This window comes from Schistocerca nitens, chromosome 7, assembly GCF_023898315.1.
Source record: "Schistocerca nitens isolate TAMUIC-IGC-003100 chromosome 7, iqSchNite1.1, whole genome shotgun sequence".
NCBI lineage: Eukaryota > Metazoa > Arthropoda > Insecta > Orthoptera > Acrididae > Schistocerca > Schistocerca nitens.
In genome coordinates this window covers 11,522,172-11,540,217 of record NC_064620.1, presented here as the reverse complement: position 1 = coordinate 11,540,217, position 18,046 = coordinate 11,522,172, and the positions used below count along the sequence as shown (strand labels likewise).

The window sequence follows — 18,046 nt, the reverse complement described above, 5'->3', positions numbered from 1 at the left end:
ACACATGCAACCCATAATCATTGTAATATCAGAACGTTGTCCTAGTAGCAGTAGCAGCAGCAGCAGTAAATACCACCACCACCACCACCACCACCACCACCACCACCAATAAATACTACAGGGCAGCAGGAGCACAAGTATAATCAAGAAAATATTATTACCCCCTAGTCCTTTGCTTTTGAATTGTACAAACCAATTAAATGTAGATAACCATGCACACAGTATGTTTACAAAACTGCAGCCATTCCCACCAGTGATGTGTTATCAATATATGTTTTAATTCTTTCATTTTAGAAGTAGTTATAATGTCCTATGTTTTTATTTCCAGCTAGATTTCACTGAAACGAGCAAGGAAATCTATGAACACATTACTCTGCGACTGCCGTTTGCTTAACGAGTTCAGTTATTCAGTTCGTAGCCTTGATGTGCCGTTGGCAATAATGCAGCAACAAGATGACACTGTAGCCATGCAGAGAGCAACTCTGCCTCCCAAGCAGAATGTAAGGCAAGTTTTAAAACAATCTTATAGAACATACCATTCTCTATATTTCACTAGAAAATAAGGAAAACATTTCGTACGTATACAATGTGTTCATTATTATAAACTATTTTATGTGAAAATAATGTAACCATAAGTGAGACAGAAAGTAAGAACGGATCTCTTGTTGGAGGTGTAAATTTTTCAGTACAACCAAAAACCGAATAATGTCTAAAATATCTATTTTCATTTTTTGTATGTTGTAATAATTTACATTATTCTGCACATGCTCATATTGATTTTAAGTTACCTGAATTTAACAAGAGCCAACAGTATCATTAAAGAAAGTTGATTTAAGTCTTCTGAAAACTGATCTCTTGTCTTTAAGGGGAAATTACATTGGCCAGACAAGAGGCACTCTTTCTCTGTCTCTCAGCCCTGTATGCAGTGCTTCACAAAATAGTATCACCTAAATTTTATACGCATTTTAAGGAGCTCGTAATAGTTTTTTTTTATAAAAGAAGGACATTTTCTGTGTGCAATAACGCCAAACTAGACAAATAGGCCGTTTTCATTTGCAGTTGGTAGCCTTAGAATACCAGCTGACAGCTGATGTTACTGTACAAACAAAAACCTGCACCTACAACCCATGTTAATTCTGCTGTTACTGCTAGAACTGAAAAATGTAAAGTTGCTGTGAACTAACATGACTGGCTAAAAGTTGTTAAGGGACACCCTTCTCTAGCATTATCCCCCCCCCCCCCAAACAGATGTAGTCAGTACCAGAACTAATTTTTGAATTTCGTACAGACCAATATTGTCTCAACTGTTTTTTCATATAATTCTATACACAATATTATTTAACTGGACAGATAAAAAAAAATTACTCACTAAGCGGCGGCAGAAAATACACACAAAAGATGGTTGTATTTGGCACGCTTTTCGAGCCAGTGGCTCCTCCTCCAGGCAGGAGGGTTGAAGGAGATGGAAGAGGGGTGAAGGAAAAGGACTGGAGAGGTCTAGGAAAAGGGGTAGATTTTGGCAACGTCAGCCAGATCCACGGGTCAGATGAGACTTACCATACGGGATGAAAAGGAAAGACTGATTGTCGGGGACTGCATCGGACGAGATTTGAACTGGGTGACATTTCCAAAGTCTGCCCCTTTTCCTAGTCCTTTTCCTTCACCTCTCTTCCTTCCCCTTCAATCCTTCTGCCTGAAGGAGGAGCCACTTCTGCTACACACAAAACCAATGAATGGATGCATGAAGTTCATGAGGTACATACGAGTTGTTGACTCACTTTTCCATTTGTAGTGTTACGAACGAGCATGAAAGCTTCTTCGAAGATAATGTCTGAATGCGTACATTGCAGAATTGACTTCCGTGCTTCTACAGGTAAGAATTCTTCAGGTATTTCTCTCTGTCTTTTTTTCTTGTTTTTCTTTAGTGTTTTCACATACGTTAGTCCTTGTCATCCGAGACCTGTTGCTAACTCGATTGAGCTAAACCAATTGCCTGCAGTAATACTGTGGTCAATCCATTCAATTTGTTAAGCTAGTCTAATCACAGCCTTATTTGGTTTAATAATAACTTTTTTCCTACTCCACTTAGATTTTGTCCATCTGAATCCCTTCCTGCGTAAACAACTGCATTAAACAGATAACCAGTGTGAGCATTATTAAGGCATATGACTTTCAAGCGGCACTTCCATGCTTTGTTCAGAATGTACATTTTGAATCTGCATTTTCCACAAAATGATACCAGCATTTCACCAGTACACTTGCATTCTCCAATACTGTGCAACATCTGATAGTTGTCAATAAATTTTTGTAAAAATTTAATACACTGGAGCCGAAGGATCATTTTGCATGTGCTCAAAACATGTCGGAGGGTCATCGAATCTCGATCATGTTAAGAGTACACCAAACCAGTTTTTGGATATAATGCATCTAAACACATCATATCCAGTACCACCTGTGGCATAAAATGGTTTGTCATCTTCACAGCTGGATTTGAAAATAACTGAATAAAATAGTAAACTGGAAAATGCTGTCAGTTCACATAAATCAGCTTCATACCACACATTTATCATTTTCAGGCTTTTCTTTGTTTATTTTCACATTGGTAAATTTCAATGAGGTACTCAAAAGATTGTCGCCTTAAGCAAATTCCAAATAGTAAGTGAATCTGGATGATTACCTACTTGAGCAAGTGGTCGCACTGTCAGCAAACTAATGATGATGTGCTGCCAACACGAGAATGCTTGAGAAGAGACTTTGACAAACACCGATATTTGTTTCGGTGAAATATATTTCTAGCAAAATGTTTAGCTAAAAATTCAGTCTGTACACTTTTGTCCTTAACAGTCTGATCACTTGTTTCACTCTAGGAGTTTTCAGGTGGTAAACAATTTTTCTTCACTTTCACAAAGTTCCGATTCTGAATTATGTTCACTTTCAATTTCGTTGTCACTATCTGATCCAACATCACTTCCTAAACTGTCCTCAAACCATTTTAAAACAGTACCTGTGAAATCAGTGTCTGTAACACGAACAGCAGACGAAGACACGGCTACTGAATCCATAACGCAAAGTCCCAGGTGTGGTCTCAGACTGCTAGCACGAAAGAAGCAGTAATAGTATTGATGCCCCCTCACAGTCAAGTAGCTACTGACAAGCAACAGCAGCAGCTTCAGGAAAGAACTAGGCAATTCTGTAATCACCTACCTCACTCCTATCCATTAGCAACAGGGTAACAAAAAACATTAGCGGTCTACGAGACCAAACCTAGGCTGTTAAGGGTTAATGGTTTCAGATTCAAAATTTGGTTTTAAAAATGCCATAAAATAGAATACAAATAAATTATCAATATTGTGCAGGGAAAGTAGTGTGCAGGGTATACTAATTTTTATCTGTTTGGGGCCACTTTATCTGATTTTAAATTTCTGTACACTAATGTGCGATAGGCCTGAAATGGTTAAAAACTTAATGTGCAATGTTATCTTAAAAAAGTCTTTACCACTTTACAAAGGTCATTTTAAGGTTAATATATTCACAGAATTTCTTACTTTACTAAGACATATTAAGCAATGGAAATAAAATGAATGACTGAAATGCATTACCTCAAAACACCTACTGACCATCACTCTTATTCAGCCTGTCATAATGCACTGGCATTTTGAGACAGATTTTTCTTTTTTTGATTGTTCAGAATCCAGAATTTGTCTCTCTCGTACGAAGATCATTTTGTGCAGTTGCTGCTGTTTTAGTGACTATTTGGAAATGTGTTCCAGTTATTGCTGTGTGATGGATCAAAACACGATTGAAGGCGTGTGGTTCCTGCACCACGTGCAGAATCTCTCTTATACTTACATTTATCTGAAACCAGTTCCACAGGGACAATACTATGAAAAGGATAGATTGCTACTCACCATGTAGAGGCTGTGTAGACACTCAGACAGGCTCATGAAAAACACTTGTAAACAAGTGAGCTTTCAGCCAAACTCTTTGCCTCAACTTCTCCACTATATGGTATGTAGCCATCAATCCTTTTCACGATACTGTCATTATTCCATCCTGCATATCCCATTGTTCAATTCTATAGGGAAATAGACCTGACTGAAGTCACAGACCGTTTATTTTTTTTCTCTGCTGCTGGAATCATGTTACATGCGGACTGTGTGTATTTTTCATCATTATGAAGAGAGATTTAATTTTATCATGTTTTACAGTTATGAACATGACTGAAGGTTATTTGTACTTCCTTTATATTGAATAAAGTCACAATTTTTATGTTTTATTGCATCACATGACAATTTGGACACTGTGGGTAAATTGTCAGGTGCAAATCATCTGTAATACCTCTTGAGCGAGGCGATGGAAAATGTCACGTATGTCCCTGTTACGAGACGGTTAGATATTAGGATTTGTGTTTTGGGAATCAAGTCATGGAAAATATGAACTGTGATTTCAGAATGGGTAAATCACCATTTGCTGGCATTAAAATGTTAAAAATGTTCTCCCTTATTTCTTCAGCAAGTTTTTCGCTGTTTTTCATTGTTTGTCATCAAATTTTTGATCATTCAATGATGCAACATATGGAACCTAACATCTAACTTCCTCATTTCCAGAAAAACAGGTTTCATCATTTCACTGAACAGCAGAAGTCATTAAGACGATTTGCAATTGATGATGGATGCACAGGGTCCAAAATTAATAGTGTGAAGCAATAAAATACAAGAATAATATGACTGAAGGTGGTGGTGTTCATACTTCCTGTGTACGAATATAGATGCTGATAACATGCAAGTTTAATTTTATACTACCCCTTTTGTCTGACATTACCCTCACTTTGGGCAATTAACTCACTTTTATTTATTTCATCTCTGTGAAATTTTTTTACTCGCTGGAAAAAAATTGTATGTGTGGTTGATGCAAAGAGGTTGTAAAGCAGCAAAACACATTAGTAATTAATTGAATAAACTATTAGTCTATTGGTAATAAAATAAAATGATATTAATCTCTTGTTCACTTAAATGATACCTGCTTGGAAAGTGTGATTTTAGTGAGAACAGGGAAAGCAGAATAAGTGAGCACATGTTTAGTATTTTTGTAGAGAGCTGATGTGAATTTGAAACATATGGCATCAATGAGCCCCTTCACTGCATTCTTTGAGTAACTCATATTCTCCAACAAATGGAAAATGTTGAATACATAATGAGAGTTTCAATTTTTGGCCGTTCTGTGTATGCTGGCTTCAGATACATGATCTGAAAGTCGGCATTTCCAATAACAAGGCTTTTTTAAAAAAGTATGGTAACTTGGTATCTTCAACATGTATGTTCACTGATGAGGACCTATTCATACTAACCGCATTTCACAATTTGAACTAAGTGATACATAATATTACATTTGTGAAGTTAAGTTTCATAAATAGAACCCTCAAACTGAAACAGTAACAGCTATGGTAAGTTCAGCACATGAAACCTCTGTGCATTTCCAGATGATATACTTACTGGTTGTGTTTTGTGCAGCCTGTAGCTGCTGTTGCAGGAGCAGCTGTTGTTGTACAGAATTTAATGCCGACAGACCCGCTGTCTGACCATTTGTTGTTGTCGAGTTTGTTGTATTCTGCAACTGCTGCAGCAACTGCAATAGAAAGGAGTACGTTGCTTACAACAGAAATGAACAAGTTGGAAAATAGAACTTAACTTTAAATTGACATTACATTGGGCACAGTGTCTCAAATTAATCATTCTGCTTATTCACTTGATTTTTACTTAATTTCACTAATTAAACACATTAAAAGTGGCAATAATGACATAGGAGCACAACTGCAATAGAAATATTAATCATTCAACTGTCTCATCATTATTATTATTGGGCTCTGGTAACAAAGGAGGAATTTTGCCTTAGTCACAGGCAAACGTGTAATTGCGCATCAAACAGATTGACTTCTTACACATTTTGCAACAATTTTTTGTCAGTCTTTTCTTTACTGTGCATGTTTTATGCATTTTCCTCCCGACCCCAGATCCATTTTCAACATTTCTGCTTTGGTCTTCTCAGTCTTCTTTACATATTTGTCTATTATGATTTAGCTTCTGGTAAAGATCCATATGAATTCCTGGGCTCTCCAAACTTCTTCAAACCAAATGAAGCAAAACTTATGTAAAAGATAATTGTTTCACTTATGTTTTTCTTCTAATAAAAATTTTCACTGGTGCCAATGTAAATTACTTATGCATTGATTCATCTCATCCTGATCACTGTAAAAAATATAACCATGACCAATGGTGCAAATTTCTTGCAACAGTGTACGAAACAAAATGTAGTCACCTACGGGACATGCTGAAGAAATTCTCGGTGCTTTTGTCACAACTATAAAATCAGGTAACTTTGAAATACTCTCTCTGATGGTGGAACTTTATTCCGATTTGTCAGTTTGTTCCATCCAATATAGTAATGATTGTTTTCCTGAGGTGCTGTTTCTGAATGTTCCTGTTCAACTTCATTATCACAATGTGTGTCCACTGTTTTCAGAAGCTTCTTTAACTTCTGTATTATCCTCTTAGAAAAACTTTTTTTAAATTTCAATATGTTTTGAGCCGAAAAGATTATACGTCTTACTGTGGATCCGTTATAGTCCAAGTAAAATACTATGATTGCTATAAAATAATGAAATTAGATGCCATTTATCAGTTTTATACCTGATATTCAGACAGTCATAGCTGTGGCAACTATCGACTCTACGAGTGATATATCTCTGCCATATCAAGCGCTCTGACCCATGAGGACCATCAAGCGCTCTGACCCATGAGGACCATCAAGCGCTCTGACCCATGAGGACCTATTGTGCGCCGCCATATTGCTTTCCATTCTGTTTTGTGCTGCCGACTGTATAAGACATTGTAAATGTTCTCGCATAATAAAGTTGTATTAATGTATGTTGGTGTGTTATTTAATTATCGCCGCCGCTCCGCATATCAGGAATAACCACATAGCAAATGACTGAACAATCCTGAAGCAAAGAAATACATTCTACATTCTGAAGTAGGTCTGTGCTGCTTACAAATTATGTTGGCACCAAAATAAATTTGATGTTTAAATGAAAGAGGGAACATATGTAGTATATTAAAGTCAGCAATTGGCACATACCCCAACACTGGAGGTGTCTCTCCAATACTGAAGCATGAAATAATGGAAACAGTCCACAGAAATGAAGCTATGAGCAGGAAGTCTTCACTGCAGGTGACTGTTGAGAAGCAACTGACAGAAAATTTTGACACCTGCCAATATGAGCTGCCGTGCCCGACTGGAGGTTAGTAATAATCTTGCAACCGCAAACAGCATTTACAGGGTTCTTCATTTATAATAGGATTGGAATTCAATAGTAAGAAAAGATGGTGAAAGGTGAATAGGAAAAATACACTGACTGAGAAAAAGGAATTGAAGAGAAAGCCACCAGGTAAAATTATGAACTTGTCAGGTAATTAAATTAACGAAGTGTTACAAAGAGATTACATTTCCTTCTGTTGATTACACTGCACTGATATTTGTATTACAATAAACTATCCAGAAATGGCAAAAAGCTCAGTTATGTTTTCATTGTTCAAGGTCATGAGCTCACACATTTATAAGAGTATTCTCTCAACAACTACTTCCTAGTGCTATGTTATTGCTATTTCAGAATCTACCCACCTATGAACGTAATACTCTCACCCCCCTAAAATTTTCATTAGAACAACTTGCCAATACAAGTAGTTTATTATACCATGCAGAGATGTGGTATTTTGTCATGGTCATGCCTGTCTACAAATCCATTGCCATTCTACTATTACATATATAAACAATGTAGTCTTATACAGAAACTAAATTCTTTATTTACTGTGTTTTCAAGTTCACAGCTCACTCTACACAGACAGAACCACACCGTCCTGAAGCATTACTATGTCTAGTAGTATAGCAGCTGAGCAGAAACTTAGTAACATTTCAGAAAGTCTTGGAAGTATGACAAACTGAACAATCCATTCCCACTTGATACTTTTTGAAAGCCTGCTTGCATAGTTAAGAATATATGTGAAGAACTTACGGCCAGATATTGAGGGTTTATACCACCCAGATTAGCTGTCGGTAAGCTCCACATGCTTGCCTGCAACTGCTGGAGTCGTTTCTGGTCCTTTTCCTTTTGCGTGTCAGCAAATTTCACTACTAAAGGTGAAGAACAGCCCTGAAAATTTATGTTTATGTTAGTGTTTATTATTGTATGGAGAACATCAACACAAAATTTAGACAGACTACTGTAAATTTGATTAATGAGGGTATATTCTAATATATTGACTGGACGTAGTTGATTGCCATTCTGTAATGGAAGGAAGATTAAGTTTACTAACAGCACCTTCGCTGTTAATTAGTTTTTACTTGACAAATATTTCTCACCTCGATTCAAACATGCATATTTCGTAACATATTTTATGAGGACAAAGTTAATTCACCACTAGAATAGTGAAGCATACAGCCTGAATAAAGGTGAAACACATGAACCACACAATATAAAGGGTAAGTTACAGTCAACATCTCTGTCATGCAACAAAAAATTGACAATGCAGAAAACATATAAAATATTCGTTAACAAGTGAACTGCTCTCTTCTTTCTTTTGGTTTTAACATTTATGCATAGAGTAACTGTTAAGAGGATGAGATTGTTTCACTTGACATTTACATTAGAAAAGTGCACAAACACAATAAAATGAAAAATGGAGACAGTACACAATTCATTGTGCCTGTATAAATCTAGTAATTAAACTTAGAAACTCTCGGGAAAAGAAAAATGATGATATGTGGAATAATTCCACATCTGACCACCTGCCACACATGTGAAGTGAAAACAGCAGATTAACATAGTAAATAATACAGCAACAAATGAAACAGGGGTAGAAGAAAAGCATTAACAACAACTTATACACATTCTATATCTTTTGCTGAAGAGAAATCCAAGGAACAGAGATTTCTACTTCACCCACAAAAACAGGTATTCAATACAGTGCTTATCACAAACAAATTAACTAGACTTTGTGATGATAACGCATATATACTACACTCAAGCTCAATTGTAAAGAAAAGCACTACTGCTAAGATAGTAAAACAAATTATTGTTAGTTGAAATATTTGTGGCTCTCACACTGATTACACCACAAACACAGAAATAACATCAATTAAATTGCATCAATTATATATTTGTACTTTATGCAGTTAGTAGTGAAGAAGTTTGAAGTCCCATCCACACGTCAACTACTTCCCCACCTCTGAATATGAACAGCCTCCTCCCTTAAAAACACTGTTGTATTTTCTCTACTGTGTAATAAGACTGTAAAATTGTTTCTTATTGTGCGAGTAAGAATTCCCTGATGCAGAATAGCTTTCATTGCCTCATTTGGGAATTTATTCTTTAACTCTTGAGTGTGTGAATACAGCTGTACTACATAGCAATAGGTTGTTGATACTGCTGCCGCTCAATTTTGTTCATCATAAAAACTGGTCTGATCTACTCCATGAACTGATTTCAAGTATATTTTGAAATGTAAAAGAAACTGTACTAAAACCAATGAAATTTCTTGATCATCATAAAAATTGCATAAAATGATCTCTTTACATTATTAAAATTTTCCCAAATCCTTAATGAAGCCTATTTACCATGTAAGTATACTGATTTCATTAGGTTTTCTTATGTTTATGCTTCCTTTCATGAGAACAGTATACATTTTATTCCCAGACTGTGGGCTTGTTTGATAGTTTGTGATTGTACCTATTATTTTTGTTCTACATTTACTGTTATTTTCCCACACTTATCCTGAACTTTCAGTACAATATGGTAATGAAACAACACTTATCACATCTACAAAAAATGGCATGGGACTGAACATGAACACTGAAGTACATATTGCTGTTTCCTCATCACATGCAGGCAGTGGTTGTCTGACAAATAATAGTGTAACTTAAAAATTTAATTAAAAGACACTGACCTCCATTGTTTGGGAATGGTGCATGGCCTTGATTGCATTAATGGCACACTGTTTGGAAGTGTATGTAACAAAGGCACAGCCTGAAACAACAACACACAGTTTCCATCACGAGTCTTCTTTGGGCCAACACAGAAGAAGGTATGGAGAAAGTTTACTCTGGGAAGAATATTCACCATAAAAACACACAAACAAATATTAAAACATTAAACTAGTATTTTTAATGTGAGTGAGATACAGAAAAACATTTGTGGATTCATACGGACTGGAGTTGTAATTGCAACATAGTCAAATAAGTTATTCAAATTCTGCAATTTCAACAGATATGTGCACACACAGAACAACAAGGTCTAGTACACATACACACCAGATACCTACAAATTTTTAACATATATACTACAAGCATATTAACAGGAACATAACACGATAAGCTGTAGCTTCATTTTACATTCACAGCAATGTTTAGTTTTATCACTCTTTGCAGAAGTTAAGACAAAAATTAATGATGTACTGAGAATGGCACATTCTGCAACAGAATTACACACACACACACACACACACACACACACACACACACGTCTGTCCTCCCCTACAACCTATAAACGGGACACTCATTGTTCTTGACTGGGTCTAGTAATGTGGTGAATACTAATTTGTTTACCATATCTGTCTAGTTTCTCAAAAATATTCACGATTTAAGCCTGTAGCTTATCTTGACTACTAACCGTAAGCAGTACTATAACCCTCGTAATGTGATGTGGTATGCATAAAATGGCATCATAGACACGTTGTCTATAATGCACTACTGATCTGATCGAATCCAAAAATATTTCTATGAAAGTGAAGCTTTTAATATTTCGTAGGAATCTATGTTGTTAATTACAAAGCACAAGATGATAACTTGAGTAAAAATTATATTATGAAGAAAGATGCCAGATTCATATTTAACTTAAGAATGGTACTAGCGTAGAGTGAAAAAGGGGAAATGAGGCAGCAGGGGGGGGGGGGGCTTAAATAAAAAACAAGAAGAAAAGAAAATGTAAAATCATAATAAGAATTAATGATGTAAAGAATCATGTAGAATCAACCAATACTCGCACATTTTAAAATGCAGTTATTAATACACGACACTGAAAAAATTTTTAGTCTCAGAATTACAACAGAAAAGAAGAAGAAAAATTTGCAGCAAAAATTGTTTTTTTTTAAATGCTGGGCCATCTGGAGCTCCCATTTCTGACACTTTCACTTGTGGCCAAACCCTGCACACACTGTGAATTTGGATGAAATCAGTCATTACAAGTAGATGTGATCCCCTTGTGAGTGGAGTCAATTAGCAAGCTATGAGGGGAATACAAAAGGGGATAGGGGCAGTCAGAAGCTGCAAAAGGTCATCATAATTATGTACAAAACAGACAAGAATACTAACACAATAAATCACTTGACTTGAAAGAATTGTGCAACTTGTGAAGTATTAAAAAATATGCAGGTAATGAAAGTGCCTGAATTGCCTTTTCAACAAGTATTCATTTCAAATTGGGGGAGGGGAGGGTGCACAATGGAGAGCTGTTCACACCATTTGCCAATAACATCTGAATTATTCAATTAAAACTAAACAAATCATACATCAGTCTGAATTACGATCCTAACACTGATGTAATTTTGCTCAGAATGTGCCATTATGAAGTCAGTTTCAAGCAATGCTGAGAATATACCTCTTTACATATGATGAAGTAACTGCTGATGCAGTTCGGAAAATGATACACAGAACCTATAAAGAAGTCACTGGCCACAGTAATTTTGTTCTTAGCACTGTAACACTGAATGTGCTGGTGATCTTAGAGATGGTAATAGAGACGTTAAAGATATACAAAAGATTAATGAGTCACTCTTTTTCGTAATAGACAGGACAAACAGAAATGAAGCAGATTTTATAAATTGACTGTAGACATTTTACCTTTGCTCTGACCATTGGTGTCCCGCAAAACTGTGCATTCTTCAATGGTGCCGAAGGGGCTGAACATAGCCCTCACGTCATTTTCAGAGCTCTTTTTGGAGAGCATGCCCACGAACAGCTTCCGCTCTGCCCAACAAAGGAAACTCAGTCAGTAAACTGAAGCATGTAAGGTATAAATTTTATACAAATGTTCTTAATGTATAAAATGTGTTTAACCTTCTGTTTTCAGTTAGATTATAATTCAGTACAAATGGAAAGCACGCACTACACTGAGTTTTTCTGTTAATTGTAAACAAATAGTTCATAACATTACTTTTGTATTGCAATAATAGCTGGATTTAAATTCAATTAGAAGGGAAGATGAAAATTTTAACTTCTTTCTCCAGTCAGACTATTAGTACAATTCAGTCCGGAGCTGATGTTATGAAAAGAGTTTCAAAAGAGCTATTTAAATATCACTTTTCTCTGTGTTATAGGCAGCAGTTTTACTGAGCTGACATGAACAAGTAACTCAGAGGACCACAAAATACACTTTATGCAAACACAGAAAATTACATAAAAAATACATTGGGATAATAAGCTATAAAAATTGTAAAGGCAAGAGCTAACAGTTCAAGAATAAACGAACACCCATAAAAAATAATAATGGTACATTTATCTATTTCTGCCAATGGCCTTGCTGCAGTGCTAACACCGATTCCCGTCAAATCACCGAAGTTAGGCACTGTCGGGGCTCGGCTAACACTTCGGTGGGTGACTATTCAGGTCTGCCGGGTACTGTTGGCGAGTGCGATGCACTCGGCCCTTGCGATGCCAACTGAGGAGCTACTCGACTGAAAAGTAGTGGCTCTGGTCACGAAAACTGGTAACGGTCGAAAAGTGGTGTGCTGACCACATGCCCCTCCATATCTGCATCCATCAACGCCTATCAGCTGAGGATGACACAGCAGTCAGTCTCAGGACCATTGGGCCTTCAGAGGGTTGTTCAGATTGAGTTACATCTATTTGTACAGAAAGGGATGTATAATTAAAGTTCCAAGACAGCTAGTCTACCCCTTGAGCAGTGATGAACTAACATTAGAATTATATGACTATCTGCAAATTACATGGGCTTAAGACAACCCTAACATCCTTATGGGTGGGACACAGGTGTGAAGACTATGTCAAATAGATAGTTTTCAGGGTCACTGGACCGATCATTAACAGTTCATATGATGAGATTTGGATAAAACCAGGTTATCAGCTAGTAGAATTATACTTATCACTTCTTTCATCACTTCGATTCTCCTCTGAACTTATCCCTAGTGACAACATATAGTAATATTATTAGGACTACCACCTGTACAGAACAAGCTTGTAGACACTAAGGACCTAGCATCCATCATACATTGTGCACCAGAGAAGTAGTAAAGTAATAACGAAGGACTGGATGCATGCATTTGCCTCACCACTTTCTCAGACAAAATAATGTACACAAAACAGGTAATTGAATATTCATCAGTCTTAACAAACAGCTGTAGCGTCTCGAGTAGACAGAAGACCACAACATAGTATTTCCATCCCCCCCCCCCCTCCTTTCCCACTTGAGTTCCCTGATCTCAAACTAAATAACCTGGGGATCACCGTGATGGCATTTGCATGTCTGTTGTCCACCAAGCACCATCTAATGATAACTACTGTGTACAGCACAATTCTCCACACCCACGAAGCAATCACTCGTATATTACAGCTTTTGATTTCTGTGCTTGCAAACAGAAGCACCAGAAAATATTGAAATTGTCTTAGGCAGAACGCTACTGATTGATTGTTCTCTTTCCCATAAAGACTTCAGCACATTATGAGCCACATTCAGCTAGTTTGTAATTTATTTTTCTATTGGGGCAAGTACAAATACAGCAACTATATTGTTTTGTCAAAATACTTTTCTTTTTCTATATGAAACTTCATCAATAGCTGTTATTGTCAGACACATGGAAAGACCCAAATGATGTGCTAAACATGAGTGACTGCGAGGAAGATAAATCAAATGCCTTGCTCAAGGTAGAACTATTGAACAAGTTTCTATGTCCTCAGGTAACTATGAGCACCTGTGAGACACTCTCCCAAGTTGCTTGCCTGTGTCACAAGCTGCAAATTACGTTCCACTTGTTAATGGTCGGAAAAGGTGATAATTTGGAACTTCTGCACAACAACATGATCTGTCTGACAAACCAAAGAACATAGCACATGTAAAGTCAACATAATTCACAGACAAATTTCATGTCGTAATATGTGAACACAGATGTATGTACCAGAGACTGTACCGTAAAGATTAAGGAGACACTAGCTTAATCATACAAGTACTGTTAGGGGCACGATGTAATACATGCTGATGCCTACACACGAAAATGTGTTACGAGGCAACACAGTATGAGGAGTACCACCCCAGTGATCAGCTGCCAAAGCATTTGCAACAAAGGGCCCCAAATTGAAATAACCCCCCCCCCCCCACTTCCCCTGATACAACAAATGAAAAAATTTATGTAAAAACTGAAGCATTCTAGGATGTATGTTCTCAATCATACTGTTATTTTTAAAAAAGTTTTACAATCCAATAATCAATTAGGAAAATTACGATTTTGTAAGTGGTGAGCATCACAAGACATGCTCTGAAATAATACTAAATGCTCTCTGTGAGTAACTGGAAAATAAAGTTACGAAGATCACTCAATGTAGAAACATATTACATCTAATTTCAACAAGGAGACCCGATTTCTTTGAGGATGCCCACATTGAAATGTTATCAGTGAGCATTAGGTGGTTGTAACCTGAGAGGGAGAGATGCGCCTTCTCAACCAGTTCTTGATTTGAAGGACTTTCCACGATCCACTGTCAGCAGTCCCTATACAAAAATTTCTGAAGTGGAAACAGTGCACTCAGATTCTGAACGAAATGCGTTTGGCTATCGAAATCGCAACACTTGAAACCCTCAACACCTACCATAGCAGCATCTTATCTGAGGACCTCTCAAAAGACCCGTATAAATTTTGATCATATGTGAAAGCTGTCCGTGACAGCAAGCTCCAGACTACTGGGCATGGCATAATAGGTGACAGGGTAACAAAGCAAAAGCAGTATTGCTTAATGCTGGAATCACATCTCCTTTTACAAAGGAGGAGCCGAGAGCAATGCCTCGGGGGGGAGGGGGGAGCACACACACACACACACACACACACACACACACACACACACACACACACACACACACACACACACACACACACACACACACACACACACACACACACATAAAACAGAGTAGGAAACATTCAAAAAATCTTCAGTCATGTGGGAATGGATATTACAGGTCCTATAGGGTTTTCAAGGGAGTCAAACCATTTTTCCTGCCAAATAGTGGCACGTTCTTGTAACAATTATGGAGATGGGCAGCAATTTCGTATCCTTCTCTGCAGAGTAGACCACAAAGGCGCAACAGCGTTGCGACCCGATGACTGCGGTAGCCAGTGGAGCCTCGTGTTCACGACAGGGGTCCCGGACAAGGCGAGTGGTGTGAACAGGGACCTGTCGTCTCGGAATACAGCATCACCATCGTGGAGCTAACATCGACCAGCCGAAATTGTCACATACCCCTCGGCAGTAACACGCAGCCCACGGAATAAGACAGCATCGCTGCCCAAATCATTGACAAACCTCCACAGCGTTCCACTCTTGGGACGGATGTTAACTATGCCACAAGTTTGAGACAGTTTACAACAAGACTCATCCGACCAAATGACCATCTTCCACTACTCCATAGTCGAGATTTTAGGGATCTGGCACCACGTTTTCCTGCTGCGGGCATTTGCATCAGTGGAATTCCAGTTCGCCTTTTACGTCTCTGCGTATGGAGCCCCCTTCATGTTAGGGTGATGACAGGGTTCACGAGTGCGACATTCAGTTCGGAATTGGCTTTTGTAGCTGCCGTGCTCGTTGCTTTTCGTCACTGTCCTCCTCAGTGACTGACTGTCACGATCACTCAACACACATATTCGTCTGCCCTGTGACAGCTGCTGATGTTTTTCCGATTTCCCTGTATACAGTAAAACTCTGTGGTATGTTGCATCTCGGAATGGCAAATATTTGCACTGCCTCAGTTACGAAAGCACCCAACGTACGACCACTGACAATTTTTTCCCACGTTCGAATTCACTCAGCTCCGACACATTGCACTCACAGCTGCATGTTCCGACCACAACTGACACTTGCAACGTTTTGAGGACACTGCACGAGTTGATTAGTGCCCCCAGCGTAACCTGTAGGCTCGACTAACATCTGCATTTACACCGATAAGCCAGAACATTATGACCACCGCCCACCGCTATGTCAGACGGCGCTGGTGGTTTTGTGGGTTGTAAGTGACGCGGTGACAAAAGTATGTAAGCGAAGCGGGCACGGACAGAGGATCACCCTAACGAAGATATGGGCTCCAAATGGGAAAATCCATTGAGATAAGCGACTATGGCAAACAGCAGATTATTATTACGCAGAGCCTGGGAACGAGTACCTCAAAAATGACGAAGCTGGTCGAATGTTCACGTGCTACTAGTTTAAGCGCACACGCACAGATAGAGGGCAGTAGAGGCATCAATAGGCGCTGAATGGTTAGACTCCACGTCCTTCACAGAACTTCGGATTCGAAGGCTTGTCTGCTCTGTAAAGCACGACAGATGGTGATCTATGGTTTCTCTGCCGAAAGAGCAGAATGCTGGCGCACGCACAAGTGTTTCGGAGCACGTCGTTCACCGTACGTTGTTGAACGTGGAGCTCAGCAGCATACCACCCCTACATGTTCACATACTGACGACGACGATTGCAGTGGTCACGGGACCATCGGGATTCGACCGTCGGTCAATGGAAACGTGTCGGCTCTTCGGGTAAATCTTACTACGCTATGTCGAGGGGAGTTCCACAAACGCCGTCGTGCAGCGCGCCAAAGCAGGCTAACGGGAGCAGTATTATGCTATGGGGGGGACATTCTCCTACTCTTGCACGGGACCTGGGGTCGTAACCGACGATCGCTGGCAGCTGCGAACCACGTGCATTTCTTCATGCTCGGTGTCTGCCCCGACGGTGACATCTTTCAGCAGTAGAACTGTCCATGTCTCGGCGCAAGAACCGCGCTACACTGGTTTCAGGAGCATTATACTGAATACAGGATGTGTCTCGGCTAACAAATTGGCCTGATATAAATCCTACGAAAACCCATCTGGGTCGCTATCGGGCGCCACCACAGTGGCCCGTTATTTACGCGAATTATATGGTCTGCGCGTAGACATCAAATGCCACGTAAGTCCACAAACCCACCAACAAACTGTAGGATCTCTGATACGCAGAATCAGTGATGTGTTTCGTTCAGAAAACGTACAAACAAACTGTTAAGCAGTTGTATATTTTTGGCTCATTAGTGTACGTACAAGCATGCATTTCTCACAGTTTTTCCATTAGTCCTGCAACTTGTTTCAACGTCGGTAAATGATTTACCAAGAGGTATCAGCAGCACTGTAAAATTCATCCGCTGCTGCTGCTGCTGCTGCTGCTTACTGTCTACACTCTACAGGAATGTAATGATCGTCGGACGATCGTAACGAAACGCAGAAAGACTGACAAAAATTTCATTTGCCGAAATGATTGACACATTTTAAAGGCGACGCCTGTACCATGCGACTGCAGAATTTTAACTCTGCCTTCCTCTACGTATGGGACTTTTTTCTCCTACTCATGCAGCGATGAACACTTTGATAACACTTCCTTCAGAAATTTACAGAACAGTGTGCGTCAGCTACTTACAGACACGTTCGCATGGTCCCATGGAGCCAGGTAAGTAAATAAGAACAAGTGAAAATGGGTATCACGGAAGAAAGTGAACAGCAGACTCAACACTCTGGGAAATGCGATGCACCTGAAAAAGAAATCGAATAAAACACGCCAGAGCGACCAATTCTAGAGTATTGTTTCAGTGCCTGGAGTTCTTGACAAGTAAGCATGGTAAAACATGGAACTAATTCAGGAACAGGCGGTTAGAAACATTACAGACCAATGTGGTCCATACGAAAGCGCC

General features: G+C 38.7%; 1 protein-coding gene across 17 annotated transcripts in view; it reads right to left on the bottom strand.

Moving 5' to 3' along the window:
• LOC126195116 (CUGBP Elav-like family member 2) overlaps window positions 1-18,046 on the bottom strand; it is a 1,269,424-nt gene that overhangs the window by 52,696 nt on the left and 1,198,682 nt on the right. For all 17 annotated transcript variants that reach the window (XM_049933591.1, XM_049933590.1, XM_049933595.1 and 14 more), the window contains 4 exons: window positions 11,950-12,075; window positions 9,999-10,078; window positions 8,069-8,206; window positions 5,493-5,625 (listed from right to left, as the gene is read on the bottom strand). In XM_049933591.1, coding sequence (XP_049789548.1) covers window positions 5,493-5,625; window positions 8,069-8,206; window positions 9,999-10,078; window positions 11,950-12,075 — 477 coding nt within the window. The remainder of the gene's footprint in view (window positions 1-5,492; window positions 5,626-8,068; window positions 8,207-9,998; window positions 10,079-11,949; window positions 12,076-18,046) is intronic.